The 15,940-nt window shown below is 46.6% G+C and overlaps 1 protein-coding gene across 4 annotated transcripts in view; it reads right to left on the bottom strand.

The window, feature by feature from the left end:
- The window catches only part of esrrb (estrogen-related receptor beta), a 69,455-nt gene that overhangs the window by 22,736 nt on the left and 30,779 nt on the right, over positions 1-15,940 (bottom strand). For all 4 annotated transcript variants that reach the window (XM_080783193.1, XM_080783194.1, XM_080783192.1 and 1 more), the window contains 3 exons: positions 12,594-12,710; positions 2,395-2,505; positions 769-930 (listed from right to left, as the gene is read on the bottom strand). In XM_080783193.1, coding sequence (XP_080639319.1) covers positions 769-930; positions 2,395-2,505; positions 12,594-12,710 — 390 coding nt within the window. The remainder of the gene's footprint in view (positions 1-768; positions 931-2,394; positions 2,506-12,593; positions 12,711-15,940) is intronic.

Here is a 15,940-nt window from a genome sequence, read left to right on the forward strand (position 1 = left end):
TGCAAAAAGCGAGCCGCTAAACAATGTGTTCTCTGTCAAAATCAGAGGAAAACCCTTGAAGGAAGCAAAATCTGTGCTGACGTGTGGCTCTGTATCCTTAATTCAACAGCCCCTTATAACCTAACACCTCGTCTATCAGAATGTCTATGGGGCGGAGAAGAAACATGATTATGCCCATCAATAATTCAATGGAAGCGCGCGCAAGAGTGTGTGTGTGTGTGTGTGTGTGTGTGTGTGTGTGTGTGTGTGTGTATGTGTGTGCACACGCGTGCATGTGCGTGCATGCTTTGAGGTGCGGTGTCTTCTTTGATTGGGCGGGTCCTCCGCTCTTCTCTAAATCTCCCTTGTGATTACTATATACGTTGGCACAGCCCCTGCTATCCCCTCCCCATTCAATGTGATTACTATATACGTTGGCACAGCCCCTGCTATCCCCTCCTCATTCAATGCGTGGATTTTAGACGTGCACTATTGATTCGTGCCTTCCAAAGATGCCCCACCCCCAACCCCCCCCCCCCCTTCTCGATTCTCTCACACACATGCACACATGTCTATACAGTCTGTGGTCAGCTGACGTTAATCATCTGCATGTGCGCGTGGATGCATGCATGTTTTTGAGAGAGAGAGAGAGAGAGCAGTTGTTTTGATGTATTAGGAAGGGAGGTATAAAGAGAGGAGAGGAGAGTGTACCTGGGATATGCTTGGCCCAGGTAGGAAAGGATAGAAGAGGGAGGAAGGGAGGTATAAAGAGAGGAGAGGAGAGTGTACCTGGGATATGCTTGGCCCAGCCGATGATGACCACCAGTTCCCGGTCGGCCAGGTCACACAGCGTGGTCAGGGCCTTGATGTCGCTCTCCGGCATGGTGGGGTCGGGCATGGCGTAGATCTTCTCTGGCTCCGCCACCAATAAATGAGACACTATCTTTGTGACTGTGGAGGGAGAATGGGTGGACAGGGGGGGGGAGAGGGGGGGGGGGAGAGTTAAATATGGGCTCGTGGGTCATTCTATCTGTGTTGAGAAGCGGTTCGTTGGTGCAGTGGTTCTCAAAATGTGGCCCCCAGGGACCCTCAAGGTTTCCAAACCAGGGGGGTTCCAAATGGAACCTTGCAGCTCTGCAATTGTGTGCAAATGGAACGCTTGAAATTAATTTTCGGGCCTGTTGAGAACTCTAGTTTTCTCCGGCTGCTGGGTGCGGCTGCACTAATAACTTTGGGTCAGTCCCGCCTAGAGTTTGAATGGACAGGTGGGCCTGTTGAGAACTCTAGTTTTCGCCGGCTGCCCGTCTAGAGTTAGAAATTTGAATATTGACAGGTATAAGTCGATAAGGGAGACATCGAAGAGGAAAGATGGATGGGGAAGGATCAACATATGGAATGTCAGAACAGGTTCTAGGGTTTGAGGTCGGATGTAGAGATGCTGGCCAATATTGATGACATCAGGGATGTCCACTCCATATATGGGCTTAACTGCGACAGCAGGTCGCATTTACTATGACATCAGAGTCTCCACATCTCCATCCCTGATAATGTCACATGATGTCACGAGACTTGGACACCATATATGGTGCCCAACACACACTGATGGTGCCCGACACACTGATGGGAAATGCACAATTCCGATAACTGCGACCTTTTTTATTATTATTTTTTTGGGGAAAGCATCTGTGTCATTTTAGATTTTACCTTTGTCTATTCAAAAATAGCAGATGTTGTACATCTGCTATTTTCGAACATGAAAAAATCTTGAAAGTGTGAAAACTACTGATTCAGAAGGCATTTGTAGAATGGGCCTCAGCCGGTCTTAATAGGGTTTAAATGACATGGTCAAAATAGGGACGCCAGGCTGAAAGATGGTTAAATTAGCATGAGTGGACTGAAAACACTTCGCCGCAGTGTGCACGAGGGGGGGGGGGGGGGGAGAAAAGGCAGAAAAATAAAAAGGTGCACGTGAGCATGTGAGTCACCGGTGTCCCTGAACACTGCCACGCCGTTTAATATCGGTCATCTGCTCGGAGACTTATCACAATTCAGCTCTGACCGGAACAATACCTGGCCTATATTTCTCATTATGGTACTCTCAGCTGTCGAGAGAGAGAGAGAGAGAGAGAGAGAGAGGGGTGGGGGTTGTGGTGGGGGGGTGAATGTGAGACTGGCCTAGAACAGTTTTACCTGCCGAATGGAAAACCGAAAATACTGTACATTTTCAGGTGGGGGTCCACGACCAAAAATACATTTGAAATACCATTTCCATAGTTTATGGAGAACTCGTGAAGTATGTTTCATGGCACGACACAGTTCGTTTTAATAGTTCTTGTAGTCGAAAAGAGCAGACAGACAGACAGACAGACAGACAGACAGCGGTGGGAGACAATAGGGAGGAGGGGCTGTACTCACGAGGCTTTTTGGTGGGAGGGGGGAGCGTCAGGCCCAGGTAGGGGGCGTTCTCCGCGTCCAACCTCCGCTTGTACTTCTGTCGTCCCCCTCGCACGCGGTCCAGACGCACACCTGGGAGAACGATAAAGACTTTGTTTGTGCCGGTTCTCAAACTTTTGTGGAACATTTGGTTCCGTTTGTACACCGTTTGAGTTACAGAGTGGTAACGGGCCATTTGGTTCCGTTTGTACACCGTTTGAGTTACAGAGTGGTAACGGGCCATTTGGTTCCTAACAATCAATCATTTCACTGGATGTGGTTCTCAAAGTGGGATCTGGGGACCCCCCAGGGGTCCTTGAGTGATTAAGTGCGGTTAAGAGAAACAACAATGAGACATTTCCTGGTCTAAATTGTGGAAAGGAAAGCAATAATCACAGATTAACAAAGGAACCAAACAACACTCAATCTGAGAATCCCATCAGCAAATAACGGAAAAACAGCGACCCCTGTTTTTAGTCTGTCTTGAGAGACACTAGGCCTTTGTTGTTCGTATTACAGTGCAGTAATATTTCAAATCAATATCACGATTATTGCAAACTTTTGCTTCGATTATAGGATTAATTTACTTTTTATTTTATAGGCCTAGTGAAAATAGCAGATCTATATTGTACAATCGTCTATTTAAAAATGTGCACGCCGCTTTTTTGTATAATAAAAGGATTAAGCTAAGTCATGTAGTCGCTTCAAAAATCTATCTGAATTTGTTCTTGTTGATTTGTTGTTATACAATATACAGTAATAAGCAACCCTGTTTCTCTATTTGTAGATGAACCAATCGGTTATAGATTCAAAATTTAGTTTTCGATATATTTCCGGTGAATTGCCTAGCCCTGTTACAGTGTTACAGGCTTGAGAGTGGAATCCACAACGATTAACTATGCATATACTGCGGGCCATATTGTATATACAAAGCTATGCAAAAGGAAGTTTCATGTCTCTGAAACATAAACAGGGTTTATTACTATATTATACTGTAGTGTACACACTACACAGTGCTGCTGTTCGACAGCTGTCGGCTCTGTCTGGACACGTCAGAAATGAAAGGGATGTGAACGGTACAGTCGCACGCACAGACGGATCGTATGTAAATCCAGCAATGTGAGTGACCACCGTGCTTTCTTGCCTGCATGTGGCGAGTGTTGTAAAGTGACAGAGTAATGTCGTGTCTGTGTGTGTGTGTGTGTGTGTGTGTGTGTGTGTGTGTGTGTGTGTGTCACTGTGTGTGTGTGTGTGTGTGCTTTCCCATATGTGGTCCATGCCTGCCTGGTCTACTGTGACACAGCTGAGCCCAGAGCAGGTCTAAACATATGAATATTTAATGTAGGGTCAATGATCTCACAGACTGGCCCTCTAATTATTTAGCTTTTGGGGTGAGGTAGACTGCATGCTAATTTCCTGCCAGCTACCTGGGTCCATCCGTGTGTGTGTGTGTGTGTGTGTGTGTGTGTGTGTGTGTGTGTGTGTGTGTGTGTGTGTGTGTGTGTGTGTGTGTGTGTGTGTGTGTGTGTGTGTGTGTGTGTGCGCTCGTGTGCGTGTGTTGTAAAATTTGAAAAAAGAGACATGGCGAGGACAAAGAAGAAAGGCTTTCCTTTGGTAAAGAAAAAATATATATGTATTGTTTTCACAGTCAGGCTATAGGAAAACGCCAAGAGTTGGGTGTTAGGGTTGGGTGTGGCATTCAGAAGTTAGGTTTGGGGTTAGGGACATAGAATATACCTTGGTTGCGCGCCAATGTACAAGCTTACAAGCTCCAAGCTTGTGATCTGCTATTTTTGGCTTTATGGTTAGAGCATTCATAAAATAGCCATCCTAAGATGTTGACGTCCTTGCAAATATAGTAATACAAACATGCGTGTGCGCGGCTGCGCGCACGCGTGTGTGTGTAAAGTACTGTAACTTAACCAGGCTACAAGTGAGGACGTGCTCCCATAGCCGGCGTAGAACACCTCCACCGTCTTACGACAGATAGATAGCAAGGTGTATAGCTTTCCCATAAAAGACCCTTATTTCACCCCTCTCTCGCGGAAGTCGCAGCAACGCCTTATCACCCCCAGCCACACCTTGGGGGCCAGGTCCCACACTGATACTGTAAATGTCAAGCTGCGGCCTCATCATAACATAAGTTATTTATTATCTCATTATTTGATAAGAATGTTTCCATTTGGATTGTCTTTTCTATTCTATTAATTTTCAACACGGTTAAAATATTTCATCTGTGCTGTTGCATTTATTTGATACCACTTGGCCCCGGTATTTGTTTATTTAATGTGATCGTATGCAAACATTTATATCCCGCGTCCCCCCCCGTCCCCCCCCCTGTATTTGGACCTCCGTGATGTGAGTGCTGCCGAACGCAGGCCTGATATCTTAATCCCGTCGACAGGGACGATGCCTTTGGATTGGCCTCGTATGCATAATGTAACCTGGCAAACAAATATACACTAAAGGGTAATGGAGAAAGCCCTCAATGAGATGACGGTGGTGGCGGGGGGGGGGGGAAGGGGTTAATTTGTCCAATCCGCCCGCGTCCTCTGAGCGGACAACACCCGCAAGCCGGAGCACTTTCTTGATGATTTCATCACTTTATAACAGGGAGGACGGTGTCAAACCTAGGCATTGTGTGGCCACTGCAAATGAGCCTAATACAATTTGCCCATCAGCCTAGAGCCCTCGGAAGAGGATGAGTTTGGATATGTCCCATCATGCACGGTGATTGGAGGTCGGCAGGGTTGAGGAGCGGAAGGGGAAGGAAGATGATGTAATATAAAAACACTGGCCTTCATTTCACAAAGAGGAATTCAACTGTGGATTTATGCAAAAGCTCCTCTTCATTTCCACCACTTATCTTACACTGTCTCTTAGACCGTATACAGTAGAATGAAGAGATTTCTATTTCTACTTATATAAATTATTTAATTCCCCCAGAAACGCAAATCTGATTAGGATTGTCTGTCAATTTCCTGACGCTGACAACCCACTAACCTAATTAACCACAATTCCCAACAGAGTCTGATCATCCCCGGCGAGCACTGGGGGGATCGTCTGTTGGCACGTACGTTTCAGTGACGAAGAAAAGAAAAAGCCTCACTATTTAACATATATTGTAACATGTTGAAGCACAAAATGAATCATTATTAATACAGTATAACCGAGGATGTTGACTATAGGGAAGGGGTCATGAGAATAGTCTTTGAACATCTTCCATTTGGTGCCCGGGTTTAAGTGCTTAAGAACTTTCCGACTCAGCTGTGATGGTACTGTAACTGTAGGCATGGAAACTTCCTCTCGCTGTTAATCGTGCATTCTACGGTTTCCTCCGTCTCTCCTGGAGAGCTCAGCTGCTGCCAGGTGGACACGCTTTGGCTCGCTAAGACGTCCAGGATCCTGTCTCCTCTCTCTCTCTCTCTCTCTCTCTCTCTCACTGCTGGTTAAGTCATGTGGCTGTGTCAGCTCGCACAAAGCCAGCGTGAGGATTTCCAAGGTACATGGGTGCCTGTTTTAATTAGAGCAGTCCCGGCCATAATTAACAGATGCTGACAGGAATTAATGCTTGGCACTATCCTGTCTCATTTGAATGTCCAACTGGGCCGGACGGAGAGACGGGAGACGAGGAGGATGTGTGTGAGACGAAGAGCGGGCGAGACGGTTTCCACTCGCTGACACCGTCAAAGGGTCTGGCCTTTTGCACTTCTTTAACAGCCCTGACCAATCGGTGTTACTCTATCTAGCGTAAACATTCGATGCGTTATTAGCGTGTGAAGAAGGCCGGAGCGCCACCCTGCATCCAAAGACAATCTGGTGGTGTCATGGCGTCTACGACATCAGCCCGTGCAGCGAGGGTGGCAGCGGGCGAGCTCGGGTGTCATCTCTTCAAAGCGCGGTGCTTGCGGGAGAGGGCTTCGGGCCAACACTGGCATTTGTGCACGGATTAGCACGGGCCTCGGGGTGGGGGCCGGGGCCAGCTGACCCAGGGCTCTTCTTTCTCTCCAAAAACAATAATAATCCCCCTCCAAGCACACTCCTACAAAAGGGCCTGTCTTCACTCACTTTGTGTGGCCCGGGCCGGGGCAGAGCCCCTCATGTTGAGCCCCTCACCTGTTCCGGGTGTCTCTCCCTGGGGGAAAGTGTCAGGATGTCGGGGATGGTTGGCAATGCCAAGGGGGGCTTAGGCAGACCCTATTTTAGCTGGGAAAATCAGAAGGCCACATGGCAAAGGCATGGTTGAACCCTGCCTTTCAAGGCAGCCGGCCCCCACTAAACTGCCGTCAGCACTATTTCAAAGGGCCCCTGTTGCCAGCTTTGCATGCTTGTAAGCATGTTGCAGCATTTTTAATCACGAGTGGCGATGAGCGAGAGCAGTGGAAAAATGGTCACACGTTTGGCCCCCCCCACCGCCGTCTCGGCTGACCCCAGGGGTCCGCCGTCCTGACACTCTCCTCATGTGCTCCATTTACACGTTGGGTTCAATGTCCCTGATGAGGTAACATCCTCCTGCTCACACTGCACGAGTAATTAAAACAAACCATCATCACACTATGTACAGTAGTGGGCCACTTGTGAAACGAAGAGAAGATAGCCAGTCGACAAGCTCACAGCGGTGGGGAAAGTACTCACTTTTTTTTTACTTGAGTAAAAGTGTCAATACTACAATTTGAAATGCTCTGTTACAAGTAAGGTCTGGAATTCAAAATAAAAGTACAATATTTGGACCTGAGTATTGGAAATTGGAAATAATCAAATAAAGTTAATACCTCAAAATTGTACTTAAGTACAGTACTTCCACCACTGCAGGCTCACATAGTTACATAGTCCCGTAGATTGGCTATTTTCAGCGAAGATATTAGGTGTAGATGGAAAAAGTACAGCCTAGGGTTTACTATACATTACGGTAAGTTGTTAGAGGACAATAGCAGCATTATGGCATGGTTAGCCCCTTGCTTTTACTGTAGGCTACATTGGAAGTATACTGTACGGTATGGTGATTTTCTCTTCTGTGAGGCCATTCATTTTAGTACGGTATGCAAATCATCAATTTGTGGAGAAACAGAAAATTGAGATGGGTAATCCCACACATTGGACTTTATGGCGTGTTTTAACGTAGTAGTGTGGCGCTTTTTAACTTGGTGTTGCGTTTTTAAAGAGCAGATTTATTTGAAAAGTTGAGCTGAACGTATATAGTGCCTGGACAAAAGATTGATTAATATGAATGAAATTCAAACGTCATGACTTATCTGCAGTGCTCAAGCTCAATGATATTTAGCCAACATTGACTCAATTATTCATGTACAGTAAGTTATTTTTTGACTATGGAGAAAATGTTGACAAACACAAAAACATCTGTTGGTCGTCTTGGTCGATGTTTATGTACAATGTTATGCCCGAAGCTGTGAATATACCATAACATTTATTGACGCCAGTATGTTCCTTTAACCCATTAAGACCTGAGGCCAATTCTATGAATGTCTTCTAAGTCCTTTCAGTTTTCTGATAAACTTATGTTGCTATATGGTGCTCAAACGTATTGTATTCATGTCAAAGACCCACACAATTAAATGTATTTGGCCGCGGACCCCCATCTGAAAATGTTCCAGGGACCCCCAGAAGCAGAGATTTATATTCAATCGTTTGCACGAGTTTTCACGGTTTTCCCAAAATAGCAGGTGCTTTGCATGCAAAGCACCTGACGAAGCCTACGTGGCCAAACACGGCGTGCAATAAAACATGTATATATATATATATATGTATGTATTTCACTGGGGAAGTTCTCTTTGGCTGTGTGTGTGTGTGTGTGTGTGTCTGTGTGTGTGTGTGTGTGTGTGTGTGTGTGTGCGCGCGCACGTGCGTGCGTGCGTGCGTGCGTGCGTATAGCTAAAATCTAAACTGATACAGACGCTCTCCCGGTTATGTAAACGGCGTGCGTCGGCCGAAAGCTTCGACAAGACTTTTCAATCCCCTTCAATAACATGGATGGGATTCTGGTCCGTCTACACTGCAGTGTATAATATGACATTCCAAACCCAGGTCATTCCCTAGACTTTATGAGTATAGAGCTCCCCTCTGCTATACAGTCTGTGTTTGTCCCTGGGTTACTTCATGGCCCAGTGCTGCTGCAGAAGCACGCAGCCATTTATATGTCAAGCATTTCACTGACTGCACATGTGAGCGAGCGAGCGCGCGGTGCGGTTTGCGCCGTATGTACAATATGCGACTGCGAGGTGTGCTATTGTGGGCTTGTGGTTGTACTTTGCACACTGGCCTGCTAATAACAATGACATGCTGGGAGGTGTGTGTGTGTGTGTGTGTGTGTGTGTGTGTGTGTGTGTGTGTGTGTGTATGTGGGGGGGGGGGATGTATAGTGTATCAGCCCCTAGCCGGCCTCTGTTCCTTTGTTAGGCACATGTTCGTGTCTGTTGCAATGATCTCACCTGTCAACCAAGGGAATAGGACAGGTTACACGTTACCGTCCCTGCTCTGTGCTCTGCGCTTCTCTCCTCTGTGCCTGATTTATGCCTCATTGCGCGCCGGCAGTCGAGTGCCGGAAATAGCTGATCTACAAGCTCGCAGCCCGTCAGAGCACGTATGCGGCGTGAGCTTGTGGATCTGCTATTTTCCCCGCCGAGCGAAGCATAGATTAAGCGTTAAGGCTGTACGCCCACACACAGTGGAGTGATATTGTGAAGGCTGTGGAAAAATGAAGCTTGATTTATGTACCCGCTGGTGTCGCATGCTGACAAGAACAGATCTTGGAGCTAACAACGTTGGCCGTTAAATTAGGCTTTAACGCTATTTGACGGCCGCTCCGATCTGTGGTTAGTAAAAAAAAAATGAAAATGAAGCACAGGTTATCCTTGGCCTGGCGGTGCTATACGTCTATTCATGTGTCGAACCGTGTGTGTGTGTGTGTGTGTGTGTGTGTGTGTGTGTGTGTGTGTGTGTGTGTGGTTGTGAGAGAAAGAGAGAGAGAGAGAGAGAGAGAAGAGAACAGAGAGGGCGAAAAGAGCATCTGCCACTAAGCGATGTCAATGTAATCTCTCAATAGTATCTGCTCTTCCCTCTCGCTCTAAGCTCTGATCCCTTTCCATTGATCAGAGGAAAAACCTGTTGCCCCTGACATTTGATTCTTCTATTGATCACTTCCTCCTTTATACAGTGAGAGGAAAGTACAGCCAGTCGACACAGGGTCTTACTGCAGATCCCCCGTAAGCGGCATGCTGATCTTGGAAGGTGATTTCTTTTCCCCATACAGTTTTTTTTTCTTCCCCAACCACATTTGGTGACATGAACAACGCCCGTAATTAGTGTTACCGTAATTGCTTTTGTAGTTAGCGAATTAGCTTTGAATTGCTTCCATAAATGTCAGTGAGTCTATGATCAAATACATTTTTATTGCAGACTAGAGTTTTTCTGCAACTGATGCTGTCTACTCATAAGGCGTAATTCAGCGCAATGTTTCCGCAGTGAATTACCTAGATCGGAATTACATAGCCGATCTACGAGCCGCTGGACTTGTAGATCAGCTGTTTTCGGCAGACGTGGTGGTATGACCAAGTGCAGATTTGGCTTAAAGCGGTTTTGTTTCACCGGGAAACTTTGGTCTCTGAACCAGGCTCAGTCATTCCACAATGTGATTCTTTTGGTGGACATTGAAGCCGACCAGAGCCTGACAGTATAAGAGAGGTGGAGGCGGGGTACAGTACTGTCCCTCATTGGAGCTGTAAAGTTATAATTAGGTGATTTTATTTTCCATACTATGACCTTTCTGCACTAATGACAGTAAGTAAGCGGCTCCAGGCACGTGAGCGCTGGCGCTCTCTAGACCCCGCGGTGCTGAGCGTGGCGTTGAGCCGACGGGCCTCACGGAGCTTACCACAACCACGGACCGAGTGTCACTTCTTTCCATCTCGTCATGGTAACACCTTAAAGGTGGCGTGCTTCTGAGGCAAGGTAATGCAGAAGTGCACTTTAAAATGTGTCCAACCATGTAAACCCTAATACTTCATGGACCCAAAGGGCTTGCTTCCCTCTACAGACACCAATTCTCTTTAGCGGAAATTGACAATCTAGACGAGCTAAGAATGGGTTTTGCGAAGCGGTGCATTGTTGAAAAATCAGTTAGTTATAAGTTAAAATCAGCATAAATTAGGCATTAATCAGGATTTTATAAAAATGGTATGGTATGGTATCCCCCTTTTGTGTACTGTACTGATTTTTTGATTGTACTACAAATCAGTGATTTGAGAGGAAGCAATGAAGAGCGCCTTCGCTGACAATCAAGCGGGTGGTAGTGTAGTGTATAGTGTGCAGTGTGTAGTGTGTAGTGTGTAGTGTAGTGACGACTGCAGCTATGCAAAAGAGGAGGGTCATTCTCATTCAGAGGATGTGCTGAATACACAGAAGTGTGCATTATAACGTCAGGCTTAGAATAAGTCTGCATATATTTGAGCTTTAACGCTCCTTCATCTTTTTTTAACCTCCTTGACTCCTTGACTGGTCATTCATTTATGACCATGACTACATATTTTTTGTAGTCTCTTATTCCCCAGGATGATATATTGGCATAAATTTTTCATCAGATAGTAATGCGATTACTCTGTCTTTCTGGGCCGTGTGTCTTTATCTGGCTGCATGCAGTCCAGGGGATTCTGTTACTGTGTTGAGATCCATACGGGCCTCGTCTGTGGCTTCACTCAGAGACTAGAAATATATCTATAGATTCCACTCTCTCCCATGAATAACGGGGGAAATGTGAGTCTGTCCTGCACTTTAGCTCGACAGAGAATTCTAATTTCTTAGTGGAGAAAAAAGGCAGAAGGGTTGCCGGATTTCAGCTACTATATAATCCAAAAAAATGCCCTGATAAATGACTCGCGTATGAAAACTGTGTTTGAAATGTTAAAGTTAAATTGTGGGGTGTTCCTGCTATAGCCTCCAGTACATCCCAACATATTCCCTTTTATTCATAGACTATCGAATGTACAGTATCGTGTACAGCAAGGGAACGATAATCATACTTTAAAAAAAAACAAGTGTAAGTGCCACTTGACCCACACTTGCCCAACAACACTCCAGGAAAGAAATAAGAAAAAAAAAGAAAAGGGAAGAAAATAACAATAACATGTTATTGCCTCACGGAGGCTCTGAGGCACTCCCAGTGGAGCCTTGAATAAATATAACACCGCCTCCTCACCCCCCAAACCCACACATCCTTCATTATTCATCTGTCTGGCTTTTTTGGAGCAACCAACAAGTGAGAGAGAGGGAGAGAGGGAGAGAGAGAGAGAGAGAGTGTGTGTGTGTGTGTGTGTGTGTGTGTGTGAGAGAGAGAGAGGCAGGGGAGAACACACACACACACTGATGCATTAGGGGCCTCCCCCGAAAGAGCTGCCCAGGGGTCTCAGGGGGGCCCGGTGGGGGCGGGGTGGGCCAGGGCTGGTTGGAGAGAAACCCAGTCGAAGAAATCCATCGGCAGCATGTTTAATTGTCACTGAATTCCCCGCTGGAGTGACTTTAAAAAACCATCCACAGGAAGAGAGCTGAGATGTTCGGAAAACATTTAGTGGATCAATACGCCGCGGAGAGCTGAGACCGTGCCGAGCGTGTGTTCAGGGACCCTGCCCGAGCCCTTCCAGTCGGAATACTGTTACATTTCTATTACTCAGACGGCGGGATCGACCTATTCAGCATATTTCTGTCCCCAGCTCAACTGCACATTATTTACTGCTGTGTTGGTAGGGGGGAGGACAGGGGGTACTGGGATCGGTTGCCGGCCCGGCCCCGCGTGCATGCATCTCTCTCACGCTCGGCTGCCGAGAGCCACATACTGATGTGGTGCTCAACGGACGTACAGTACTGTAGGACAGTCTGGGACATTGCAGAGATGGCTATGCTCATGGTGCAGTATTCCCTAAGCGTATATGGATGGTGCAGTATCCTGGGGTAAACTCCCCCGGTCACGTCAAGCGACATTATCCTTAAAAATGTTAATATGTGTAATAAAAACACATGCCCATGGACAGTAAAATTCTGAGTGTGAATTTACCCCATGAGTGTGTACACATGGAACCAAATGGAGCCGTATGGGTGCATTTGGTTAAATTTAGTTCAGTCTCTGCATTACAAATGGATACAACAATAACAACAATAGTAGTTGAGGGTCTTACCTTCCTTCAGCATCCCCACTTTGAGACATTTCATGAAGCGACATGCTTGACAGGACTTGCGTCTCCGTTTTGTGATCTCGCACTCGTTTGTGGCAGGACAGCTGTATTCTATGTTGCCTGAGAAGGAGAAACAGAACACACTCGTTTGTGGCAGGACAGCTGTATTCTATGTTGCCTGAGAAGGAGAAACAGAACACACTCGTTTGTGGCAGGACAGCTGTATTCTATGTTGCCTGAGAAGGAGAAACAGAACACACTCGTGTTGACCTACAAGTATACTTGCAAAAGGACAACTTCAACAATGTACTGTATTATTACTGGCAAAAAATATAAAGGGTCTCTTTGTCCACGTTTGGGAATAATTGAAAATAAGAACAATTAAAGATATGCCCAATATCTCAGTATATGGGGGCATTTCACCTATTCCCAAAACATAACGTGGACCTTGGGGTGCTGCCACTGATGTAATAAACATCAGTGTGTACTCTCCGCTGTGTTCAGCGGGGCTACAATAAATCATGTTTTGCCAGCCGGCCACGGGCACCTGTTAATCATATCCTATACGGAGCCCATTTTCAGCGGTGCTCGGCTAGGCCGAGGTGTCCTCCAGCGACAAGGTAACTTCCAGTGCTTGCGGTCGGCCGAGGTATATAAGGTGGAATGGAGGGGTTGCTATGCGGTGGTCCTCCAGGACCCTTCGCCAGACGCCACCGTGGCCCCCGCGCCAAATTGGCCTCATTAATTCCGCACGTGTCCCCTCCGGGCCCCCGGGCGGCGGGCCGTGTCCCCCCCGCGCTCCGAGGGGCCTGCCACCGCCTCAATAGCAGGCTAGAGAACCGGACACGCAGCCCCCCCCCGGCCACTTTACATAATACTACCGGCAGACCCAAGCCTGTTGTTACCACTGTAGCCATTGTTGACTATTTACATAGTGTACACAGGCGAGCGGCCTTATGCATTATTCAGCGGAACCACTTCAGCGACTGATTCCAGGACGCCGCGATGAAAGAGAGTTTCATTGCTGCACAATAAAAGGCTGGTTCTACTCCTGCTCTAGCATTAGCAAACAGAAAGGGCAGGGTATGGGAGTCAATCCCTCCGCTTTTGTCCCATTCCCTACATTTTACTGTATTCGAGCATTTTCAATAAAGGGGTTTCAGTGTAATGGTCTCCGTATAGCATGCGGTTATGGTAGGCATTTCAATCATTCTATTTTGTATGGCTTCTAAGATTTTTGTTGACATTGGTATTTCCCTTCCCAAACGTTAGCCATTAAGCTTGCTTTTATTTCCTTGTCAATGCAGAACTTTCATACAAATGGACTTTCATAGAAGCGACGGCGGGTAATGTAACATTTTCATTAAATCATCTGAATTACGTGCAAAACGGAAGGATTTCCTTTGCTGCCACATAGCCAACGACATATCATGAACGCGTGAATCAGTGCTGCCATTTGTAGTCGGAGCACATTACCCCTAAAATGCACACATTTCTCATGTTGTACAGTGCACAGTAAGTGCACAGTCTGCACACACACCCTGACGGGTCCATTTTGTTCTATTTGTACACTATCCGAGTTAAATGAACACCGATACAGTATACTGTAGCTGCCTGACGGGCATCCCTAAGCATGGACATTGGGATTCCATGGCATTCCTTCACGCTGACCCCCGCACCATGCTTTTGTACCGACATACAAAGGGCTGTCTAATATTCTGGCAGCGTTCCGCCAAGCAGCCCCGCCTCCAACCCCCGTCGACAACTTATGCAATTATGTTAACATTATTGGACAGATCAAGTGGAGAGGGTCCCAAGATGTTATAAATAATTAGAAATTCCTCCTTATATCTGGGTTAGAAATCATTATGCTAATTATTCCCCTCGTTTCTTCGGGACTGGGGCGTAAATAAAGCTGTGGATATATAAGCCTGCGTTTTCTATTAACCCATTCTGACCTGAGATCAGATTCATACGAGGTTTCCATGGGACACACACTGGTCTGATTAACCCATTCTGACCTGAGATCAGATTCTAAAAATGTCAGTCGTTCTTCGAATTTTTCAAAAATAGCAGACCTACAAGCTCGTATCGCGCCACTCGGTGGCGCGATATGAGCTTGTAGATCTGCTATTTTTCAATAGCTAAAGCATAACATGATGCTAAACACCAAAATGGGTGCCCGGTCAGAATGGGTTAAAGTGTGCGCGGGTGTCGTCGACGCGCACCGGGAAACATCACATCTATACAAGCTCACAACGGGTCGCGGCGCAACGCATTGTGAGCTTGTAGATTGGCTGTTTCCTGTTGTGCGTCACGTTGTGCACGACGAAGTATATAAATGGCGCTGGAAAACAAAGTGATATGATGAGCCCTGGCGGTCTCTCTTCCCGGTTCCCTCTGTTGTCATAGCAGGAAAAGACCATGATAATCCTCTCCGTTTGCCATCTGTTGTGGGAGGAGGCAATCAGTGCCAGCGTGTGCTGGAATCAATTCATCTAACTGAAGGTGTTTCTCCACCGACCCCCCCCCCCCCCCCCCCCACCACGCTGCCTTTATTGTACGTCGGCTCGTTATTGATTCAGCAATTTTTTGACGTACACGCAAACGAGTGAATTTGATTGTCATTCAAAGGAAAGCGAATCGGGGGGGGGCCAGTTTTATCCTATTGTCACCGTTGTCTCCCGAGATTCATCTCATATTATCGTGGAAAAAGCCGATAGATTGTTGGCAGGTGTGTGTGCTGTGCTGCCAGTTTCCCTGCCAGACCAACAGTGCTGCGTTGACCCCCGGGCGTCCCTCGGGACGCTCCTGTTTACAGGGGTGTTTTCTCTCTCTCTCTCGCTCTGCCTCTCGCACTCTCCCTCTACTTCCCTCACTCTCAACCTAGAACACGTGCACACCATACACACCTGGTGGGCCGCTTAACCACTTAAACCCTATACTTAGTTTACCGGAGTCCCACAGGGCTCTACACTAGGTCCCCCCTCTACACCACTGTTTCTCAAACAGTGGGTCGGGACACATTTGTGGGTCAATTTGTATGTCTAAAGTAAAAATCCCATTATATTTTTCTTCATTTTTTCCTAAACTTTTTCCAAAAATAAAATAAAATAATTCCATTAATGAAAAAAAAAAAAAAAAATACATTGTGAAAATAGCCTATCTACAAGCTCGCAACGCATTGTGCGCTTGTAGATCTGCTATTTTCACTAGTTTGGGTCCCGGGCAAACCGGTCTAATCCTTTGGGTCTCGTCCCCGAAACGTTTGGGAACCACTTCTAGTCTACACCAATTCTCTTCGACAGAAATAGTCTTAACTACTACTACAACTCACGGGAGCTTGTAGA

The sequence above is a fragment of the Protomyctophum bolini genome (assembly GCF_963924005.1).
Source record: "Protomyctophum bolini genome assembly, chromosome: 15".
NCBI classification, from domain to species: Eukaryota; Metazoa; Chordata; class Actinopteri; order Myctophiformes; family Myctophidae; genus Protomyctophum; species Protomyctophum bolini.